We start from the raw sequence: 10,000 nt of genomic DNA, 5'->3' as shown, positions 1-10,000 counted from the left end.
TTTCAAATGTTACAAACCATTACTTGTACACAATTTCAAGCATGCATTATGACAAATCTTCGGTTACATATTGATAATTGAGTTTTACAAAGCAATTAAAAAGTAAAAGGTGAAATATTATTTACAAACTTTTCACTATTTTGGTGTCTTCCTCGAAGGGCAATTTGTTTTAGGAACTACTTTCTTTACTACCTTTAACACCACCTCGGGGTGTGGTTTTTAGTATTATAATTTATCACAAAGTAAAAATCTCTGAAAGTTAATGAAAGTTAGGATCCAAATTTCACCTCAACTTTTGTGATTGGTTCATTTCATTCAAGAATTGGACCTCTTAGAAAACAAGACATTTTCTGAGTCTCTTTTGTAATTGGTTAATTAAACAACAAACTTCTTTTTGATTGGTTCATTTGGATCCGTAGATGACATCAGCAAAGTAGTTGAATATCAACTCAGCATTTTTTTCGTTTTCCACCAAAGCCAATATTTACAAGAAAAATATGCTCGATGGCGCCTTTGAAACACGATCCTGTGCTATCAGTTTACAATGGATTTACAAAAAGTACAACTAAAGAATGAAAATGAATGAAAATAAAGAAATCATCAGTACAAATTCAAGTTACTTAAGCACTAAATTATGAATCAAAGGTTCATTGGGAAAAAGTGCAAGGAGCTGAGCTTTAAAATGTCACAATCTAATAAACAAAATTCAGTGTCGAATTTGTTTGACTTTGTCGCTCTTGTATTGTTCATTCATCTGTTATGTTTGAACCTATAATAATTTTGTTATTTAAAAAAGCTTTCACGAATCCATGGTCCCTTTATATTCAAAGGCTTGAAATATTTTAACCTTCAATTTTTCTCGTACTGATTTAGTTATCGTCCTGACTTCAAACTTTCAATTTCGTAAGCTAAAAAACATCGAAATGAAACGACGGCGTGTTTTTAAGGTTTAAGTTTATTCAAACTTCAACTTCGCAATTAATATGCTCCACTGATTTACGGAAGGCGGCTTTATTAGTTATATTGTTATGCCTGAGGTTTAAGCTGTTTAGTTTGCAATTACTGTGCTTGAGTGCGGCTGATAAATGCTCGGCTCCTTTATCAGTTAACTCGTTATCCCTGAGGTTTAAGCTGTTTAGTTTGCAATTACTGTGCTTGAGTGCGGCTGATAAATGCTCGGCTCCTTTATCAGTTAACTCGTTATCCCTGAGGTTTAACCGGTTTAGTTTGCAATTACTGAGCTTGAGTGCGGCTAATAAATGCTCGGCTCCTTTATCAGTTAACTCGTTATCCCTGAGGTTTAACCGGTTTAGTTTGCAATTACTGAGCTTGAGTGCGGCTGATAAATGCTCGGCTCCTTTAGCAGTTAACTTGTTACCCACGAGGTTTAAGCTGTTTAGTTTGCAATTACTGTGCTTTAGTGCTGCTGATAAATGCTCGGCTCCTTCATCAGTTAACTTGTTACGTGCGAGGTTTAAGTAGTTTAGTTTGCATCCAGTATTGACAAGAAACTTTTGCACTTCTTTTGCACCCAATGAACCAAGATCATTCCACAACAAATTCATACTCAAAACTCCCGAAGCATTTTCTAAGAAATGCGAGACAGCAGCAAAGTCAACAGGCGCGAGTGAACAGTCACTAAAATCTACGGCGTTAAAGCCAATTTGCTCAATTTTGTTTTGTAACACTGCCTGCTGTTTTTCATCAATCTCGTACAAACACTTACATAAGTTCAGTGCTAGCTGTTTGTCTTCATAAGCTGGCCAACAGGTCAGTGTTTTTCTCTCTGGTAACGAGTAATTATTCACCATTTCCCTTTCGGATTCCTTCTGAGTCGACATTGGAAGCAGTTTGATAAAAATGTCGCTGTTTGAGCTCTTTGTTTCTGGATCAGCCTCAAGTAATCCAGCCACAAACTGCAGCACCATTTGCCATGCACCATCGTTAATGTGTTCTGACACAAAGTTTTCGAGTTCTCTTTTACTCAAGGACTCCACAACATTTTTTGCAGCGAAGAATTCTTGCAGAGTCAAATGTGTAAAGCAGTATTGGGCTTTCGGCGGCTCATTAAAACGGGATTTGGCGTCTGGCAATCTGTGAAGAAGACCACAATCTTCCAGTCCACTGACTTCGCTTGACTCAAACAGCAATCTTCCTTGTTTTACTCCCTCAAAAGCAATTTCCCCGAGTCTCTTGAAAATTTCTTTGTGATCATTTGGGAGCTTGTTAAACGGCAAGTACATGTAATCTTTGAGACTCGGGTTATCTTGAGCGCTGCTTTGCCGACTGTGCTGAAAGAAGAGAATCTTTACAACCATTGCGTAAATATCAGTCATTCTTGTCGGGAGGGTGTGTGCTGTATCAGTGAGACTGATAATTTCCACAAGACAAGAACAAATGAGAAAACAGTTCACTGGAATGTAGCACAATGAAAACAGGTTCATGTTCGACTTAATGTGTCCCCAAATTTTGTCCTTTGCGTCGCGAACTCCTTGTGTAAACTTTTCGACGTAGTCTTCAACCTTTTCGGACGTAAATCCAAGGATTTCGACTGTTCTATCAAAGTTCACATCTTCAACACAGGTCACTGCCGTTGGTCTTGTTGTTGTGATTATGTTTAGACCACGAAGAAGTTGTCCTCTCGCTAGTTTGTTAAATAAAGCGGAAACGGGCATCTTCTCCTCCAAGCTATTCTTGTAACATGTGTGGTCTTCTCTAGCGATATCCTCTTTCGCAGAATATTCATCGACTCCGTCAAAAATAAAAAGAACTCGGCTTGGGTATTTAGTAACAAAATTCCACAAAGAATCATTCAACTGCTCAACTGATTCTGCTTTAGCCAACAGTTCACGGAGACTAAGCAATAGATTGCTTCTAAAGCGCCTGAATTTCACGAGGAACACAACAACAACGTGTTTGAGCGCTTGACCAGATGCCCACATTCGAAGGATTTTAGTGCTTAGTAATGTCTTTCCTATGCCAGGACGTCCAACAACAAGGACGTTCTTGTGTTCTTTGTCAATAACATCCTCTGGCTTGGCATAGAAACAATTCTTGGAATCGGGCGGGTATTGTCTAAGTTGTTCCCTTCTGTCTTTAGCAAAGACATGGGCAGCTCTGCCTTCATGCATTGCCACACTGACATAGATTTGATCAATATTAAGATCATTGGGTTTCCGGCCTTCACCTGGTTTTCGTCGAAAAGGATGCTTGAGATCATTCAGTTGTTCTGTGAAATTTAAGCAATCATCCTTCATTTTTTTCATGGCTTCTCTCAGTTCAAGTTTGACGCCTTCCTGTTGTTGATCCGAGTTCGATCTCAAATGATCAGCATAAAACTGTCGATTGTCCATAAAAGTTCTTCCTTTCTTAGCTCGTGATAAGATCCAGACAATCTCCACGAAAGCAAAAAATGCGAAAATGCCGTTAACGACTGTCACAGCATTGATCCAGAAAGTCTTATTCGCTGCTCTCTGACTGAAACATTTGTGAAGTGTTGATTGTGTCTGGTTCGTAAATAGATCCCCCGAATCATTACTTTTTTCAACACGACAGGCAAAATCTGCGGGAAAGTGCCCGGGATAAAATAAGTCGGTCTCCAGGAAGACAATGAAAATGATTCCCAGAGTAAATTTTGCGGCAAGTTGAGATAAATACGCGACGAAAAGCCGACGCCTTCGTCTTGGATTCCTCCGCCCTCCTTCGGCATCTTCGTGACCGCCCTCGAGTCTATTAACTGTTGACTTGACGTACTGCGAGTATACGAGGGAAACAATGGAAATCGCGGAGAAATTAACAATGATGAAGGCGTAGGGAGGAATGCCGAGTTTGTTGATTTTCTTTTGGTACTGGTCGAAGCACTTTCTTCGGATGAAACCCTTGTCGCTGCCGGTTTTCACAACGCAGTCAAAGTCGAACCTCGGTTCACTGATTTCCAACTCTGAAAATATCCCAGTCGCTGCCAAACCAAGAAAAATCCAAAGTAAGACTGCTACAAAACTAAAGTTGTTAAACGTTTTGGGAGTTAACGCCTCTCTTAAATCCATTTCGATCGTGTTTGATCGTTTCGAGTTTGCCTCTGATCTGGGTGTGGTATAGAAGTGGCGTCGTTATAAGGCCAAAATTGACAGCAAAGGATTTAATTAATCTTTCTAAATAAGGCATGGATTGGCACTCAATCACTTCATTAAACATGTCCAATGACCCGCACTGACCTCACTCTGCGAGCTAAAAACAAAACTATTGTAGTTGCCAAGGCGTCCGTCATGAAAGATCTAATCAGTGTTACTGTGACAAAAAAAAAGAGTTTTGGAACAAAATCAGTAGTGGGTTATTTTGAAAGTTACAATAACTAATAAAATGGTTTTTTCATCTATTGTAGGTTTTAACAAAATGCACCCCCGCCCCCTTCGGCCCGACTCGTATTTTGTATTGATATAATTTGTCTTAACAGATCACCAAAGGATGAAATTCTGAGCAAACGCTAGATAAAAAAAAGCATCAATTTTTCATTCTGGTTTATCGACTATTTGCGATATCTTTGTTTGTCGTGATCTTCAGTTCTAATGATCTCCTTACTGTCTTTATCCTCAGGCCGAATAAATACCAAATACCATCAGCATTGACCTGTAGTAACCTTCGCCTGCTGAAAGCAAATTTAAACTAGTCGCCAAGGCATCAATTAAACGGCATTGAATCATCGTGACAAAGAAGAACTTGAAGTTTCGAAACAAAGTAGGTAGTGGGTCATTTTGGAAGCTGAAATAACTAATAAAATAGTCTTACCTAGTTTTTCTGTTTTCAGCAAAATGCAAGCTCCCTTCAGCTCCGACTCTTGTGATTATACTAGTCACTGCAAAGGTCAAATTCTTAGAAAGAGCTAGAAAAACAAAATTATCACATCGCCGACTTATTCTTAGTGAAACAGTTTTTTTTTTCAAAAAACCGAATTGAGTACCGAATGCCGTTGACACTTGTGGACTACGTCAAGACATTGATCGTGAAATTTATTTCTACGGCTCTCTTTACATTCAATACCAGGCGCGTAGCGTCCTATACGCATATACGCACGTGCGTACTTGAAGTGACCAGAAAATGTTGACATTTTTAGCAATTGTTTCTATTCTTAACATTTTACTTGTACGCAACCAAGATTTCGTGATGAAAGCACCACTTTGATTAAATTCTAAAAACTAAAAAAAAAGCTATAGCATGCACTAACAATGCAGTGTTGTTTGGCCAGCGTGCAACAAAAAGGCAAGGTTGCAAAGGAGCGACGTTCCAAGAACGTTCGTGACAAAGGAGCGACGTTCCGAGAACGTTCTTGACGATTCCAGTCACGCTAGCACAACCAAAACAATGTTTTGTTTGCGCCAAGTTTGCTCAAAATAAGGGCAAGACGCTTTGTTCTTTACTTGTATTCACACAACTACTTCGACAAGAAATAAAGAACGCAGTTTTTTCCCTCAGTTTACTTAGGTTTCTAGATCATATGTACTTGTGCGTACTTGAAAAAATGACCACGCTACGCGCCTGAATACCCTCAGGCCGAATATCAATCATGTTGTTCCGACTCTGAAAACATCTCTGTGAAGAATTCAGCAAAAAAAGCTTAAAAACAAATTAACTTGCAATAACTGAAGTGATCTGATTTTCGGCCTATAAATGTGAAGAGTTTTGAAGTCCTTTCATAGACAGTGTTGTCCAAGTTCTGATAGACAAGTGGGCAAGTTAACTGGTGTTGCTAATTATATATGGGCCACAGTTAACACCAAGAATGCAAGATTTTGTAATACTTAGTTAAGACAAATTAAAGTTGGTTAATAAAAGATGGCTTTACAAATTCGTTTGAGAATATTTAGACTTTTAAATAGAGCTCCAAATCACTGCCAGGATTTCATCTTGTTTTCATGAAGTTGCTAATTGTTTTTCTTCGATTGAAGGTGACATTCAGTTATATTTCAGCCAAATTACGTGTATTATTTCATGGATTAAAGCGACTTCACAGCCACGAAGTGAATGCTAGCCATTTACATACAGGACGTGTATATTTTACTGTTTTTGTCAGTTATTTTGATGGATTATCATAAACATATTCTTTGGCCTCAGGAAGAACGCTATGAACACGCAATCAGACCGATGAAATAAAAATTATAAATAAACAAATCGATCTCAGATAGCTTTACTTCGATTTTTGGGGGAAATATTTGGTTGTCATATGGTCTTTTTTTTAATGGATAAGCAGTAGGCCTTAGCTCAGAAAGAGTACTTCACTCAACCGTGGGGGCAGCAAAGCTTGAGATGATAAAAATTTAAGGACGTCAAGGACGGGTGCCTACTAATTCAAAGGCATTTTTGCGCGCTTTATGAATATACAGAAAAGCAGATCTTAACAATTGTTATAAAATCCAAAAAGGAAAATTGGGGGTAACCACGTATTTTTCAAAGATAATTAATCAACAATATTTGTAAACACCTTTAAAATACAAAGCAATGTATGGCGTTCTTTTCCAAATTGAAGCTTAATTACCTCTGAAAAATGCGTGGTGACGCCCAATTTTCTTTTTGGATGCCAAGGGCAATTGCTAAGTTCTACTTTCTCTGCAAAGTTTTAAACCGCACAAAAATATCCTTGTAAGTTAGTAATTAAGCACCACCCATAGGAAATCCGAGTATCTCGAAATGCGCAGAACGTATGCGCATTAACAATAGTAGGAACTGTCCTTGAGTAACACTTTATTTCATATTTACACACGATTGTCTACGTCAACTATTAATTATCTGCTCCAATTTCTTCCATTCTTTTCTTTGATACACACCAGTCCACCAAACAAGCGCAACGAAAACTCTCTACTGATCGCAAAACAAAAAATATTTTTAACGTGTTTAATGATTCTTGTGCAGTCAGGTCAACCGATAATGTATTGTTACTACCAGATCAGAACAATCGAGAACTCATTCACAACATCCGCTGCATCCGTCACTGAACCGTTGTGTATAACTTTTTTGTGATCGAAGGTCGTAATCTAAATTAATTAGCTGCGAGGTTTGCCTTTGAAAAGACCGACAAAAGAATGAATCAACCAAGAAGACTAGGCTTTGTCAATTGCTTTGTCCCCTGAGCTGCAGTTAAAAAGATTTTAAAAAAACGCCCCGTGAGGGTACACTGGGTTACCTGTGGTAAGTGTTACACAAAAAATAGAAGGCACTGAGTTGGGTGGTAATGAAATGCAGCGTTCCAGTTATTTTTTTTCGAGTGGGGTGACAGTTAGACCATTTGACGGGGTCACCCAGACGTCGTACCAGCAGTGGCTATATGGCTCACATGTTCTCACGTTGATTATTTTGTAATGTCCTGTCCCGTTTTGGGGTCTTTTACTTTTTTAAGCGTTGGTAACAAATTCAGTTTGAAGATAACAAAAACACGCTCTTGAGTAAAACTCACTCAATTCTTCTTTAAACAGTCTGCAAAATAGCTAACTGCAAACTGCTCTGACGGGCGTTTTCCTGCATGTCAGGCATGTCTTGCAGTTATATTGAGGAAACGTTTATTCCCGCACCAAGGAAGGACTGAATATGACAACCCAGCAATGATTTAAAAGATTGAAAACATAACCGGGCAGAAAATTGACAATCCTAAAAATTGTAAGAGTGACATCCGTCGAGATGTCTGTTCGGTCAATACGCATGCGTTGGTCCCTCGAGTCTCCTGTACCTCTGGTGGCAATCACGACTGCAGCACTCGGATCTTTTCAAATTTACGTAATCGAGTCGTAATCGATTAATACGTTACTTCAGAAACATTGATAGCATTATGAATGAAGTTCAGACCAAACAATGCCTGGACTGATCAGCTTACTAGTTTTATTTGGGAAAGGGAAGTCATGCCAGGCAGGATTTGGTCAAAGGCAGCAGTGCGACATGAATATTGAGAAAGTCACAATTTCGAAGAGAGCAACGATGCTGCCGGCGAAATTAGAGGGAAGAAGAACAGTGAAAAAATTTGGCCTTTTCAAGAAATGCGTTAAATCATCTTTTCCGGATACGAGGTTTGGTCGATTTCCCTTATACGGACTTGTGCTGAACATCTCGACTGTTTTGAAAAAATGGAGCCAGGGAATCTAAGATGAACGATTCTGCCGTGGGAATGAGAGAGAATACTAGTATTGATTAAAACCGTCTTGGCACTCAAACTTTGAATATTATTGCAAGAATGAATGGATTCTTTTAACGAAGCGGCGAGTTGTTATCGTGGCCTCGGTGAAAAAGAGACGTTCAAATGATTGCGAGGAAAAATCTCTTGTTTTTATGAACTTGTTGTTTCAAGCAAGGTATAACGGCAAATTGAAACAAGATTTAATACAGCTGCAATAAAAGCCTTCCGTGGTAAGGGCTAATCCTGGTCGCATAGCACTGAATAACCATCGAAGGTAATTTGTACAGTAAAAAAGGTAGTCTTTGTACGAGCCTAGAGAGGCCCATCAGGCCGGTGATTTTCTCCGGTTTCCGTAGGATGAAGCGACTAGGAGTATTTCTACTCCCCCCTGGATGGGATACTAGTCCATCGCAGGGTTACCGGCCCCAGCATTTTCGCCGTTACCCATTTATACACCTGGGTGGAGAGAGGCACCGTGAGAGTACAGTGTCTTTCCCAAGAACACAACAATGTCCCCGGCCAGGCCCCGAACCCAGACCACTCGATCCGGAATCGTGCTCACTAACCATGAGGCCACTGCGCCTTGTACAGTGCTGAGAATATAATACGAGGAAATGCATCTGAGAATTTATAGCAAAGTTCATGGAAATGGGCTTCTAACCAGGGTGGGAAATTATCCGACGGCACCTTCGGATTAGATCATTTTCACTCTACCGATTGAGATCCATAATACCCAATGTATTACTAATACCGTGTGTTTAAAGTCCGGTTGATATTTTACACAATTCACACTCGCTTCTCACTACTCGGCTTACGTCCATCGCCTACTCTGCCGACTATATACTCTACTACAGAATATCTCATGACAATACCTGATATGCATAATATTCCCGCCACGCAGCGCGTCTTGCATGAAGTCACGCCATTACATCTCTCCTCGATAACGCGAACAAAGTGCAACGGTGCAATTATCTAAATGTACCACATACAGAAATAATAAAAAACAAAAGAACAAATATACATGGCTTTTTTAAAAACAGATATCGTCTTGATGTCCTTTGTAGACGCTTATATAGTATACGTATATTTGCTACTCAGAAATATCAAATATCAGTTAGTGTCCTTTGTAGACGTTATTTTCCTTCTGGGCCTGTCACAGGGCGCTCTTCTTTGTTCTGTTTCACGGTCTGATCTTGGCTGATTTGTTCTCTTCCTAAGTTGCTCTTCCACTGTGCCACTATTTTCTCCGGGCTCTCTTGAACTTGCCAAAATTCACGTGACCTATCCACTGGAACAGCATCTACGGACTCAAATGCACCTTCATTGTCCGAATAATCAATCACAAGGAAGTGATTCCCTGCACCCATTTTCAAGCAGCTTCAAATCGGTAGAATTCCTGGTGCGAATCTTAACATTTTCCTTCGATATCATCATCCTTCCCTTGACCCCAATAACTACCATCGGATCCGGGTCGTACAGAGACGTCAGGCTGCTTGCATAGTAAGGTGTCCCCAGCTTTGATTTTCATCATGGCTGTGTCTTCTCTTATCAGTGTATTACTTTTTTGTCACGATGACGGATCATCTTGTCGTCGGAATGTTTAGATAGTCCCTTAACGTTAGGAAATTTTCCCTGTAGTTCCCTTCTGAACATGAGTCTGTTCGGGCTGACTCCAGCGGTTGCATGTTCAGTTGCTCTGTATGCCCTGACTCCCCTGCAGACACCATCCCTCCCCGGGTTGCCTTCCAATGCAGCGATTCGTGCGGTCTTCTGTATCCTCTGCATAAATCTTCCTACGTCGCCGTGGGCCTCGACGCATCCTGGTGTCACTTTCAGGTGCTTGAA

General features: G+C 39.9%; 2 protein-coding genes and 1 pseudogene across 2 annotated transcripts in view; all 3 read right to left on the bottom strand.

The window, feature by feature from the left end:
• LOC138013368 (nucleotide-binding oligomerization domain-containing protein 1-like) overlaps positions 1–4,157 on the bottom strand; it is a 4,192-nt gene extending 35 nt beyond the window's left edge. The window contains exon 1 of the mRNA XM_068860420.1: positions 1–4,157. This exon is cut by the window's left edge and continues 35 nt beyond it. Coding sequence (XP_068716521.1) covers positions 960–4,046 — 3,087 coding nt within the window. The 5' untranslated portion in view covers positions 4,047–4,157 and the 3' untranslated portion in view covers positions 1–959.
• The window catches only part of LOC138012951 (protein NLRC5-like), a 120,896-nt gene that overhangs the window by 25,342 nt on the left and 85,554 nt on the right, over positions 1–10,000 (bottom strand). The gene's annotated exons all lie outside the window — the stretch shown is intronic.
• Positions 1–10,000, bottom strand: part of LOC137968227 (coiled-coil domain-containing protein 93-like) — a 107,102-nt pseudogene that overhangs the window by 63,015 nt on the left and 34,087 nt on the right.

This window comes from Montipora foliosa, chromosome 8 (assembly GCF_036669935.1).
Source record: "Montipora foliosa isolate CH-2021 chromosome 8, ASM3666993v2, whole genome shotgun sequence".
In the NCBI taxonomy this organism is placed as follows: Eukaryota; Metazoa; Cnidaria; class Anthozoa; order Scleractinia; family Acroporidae; genus Montipora; species Montipora foliosa.
This window is presented reverse-complemented; position numbering and strand designations above follow the sequence as displayed.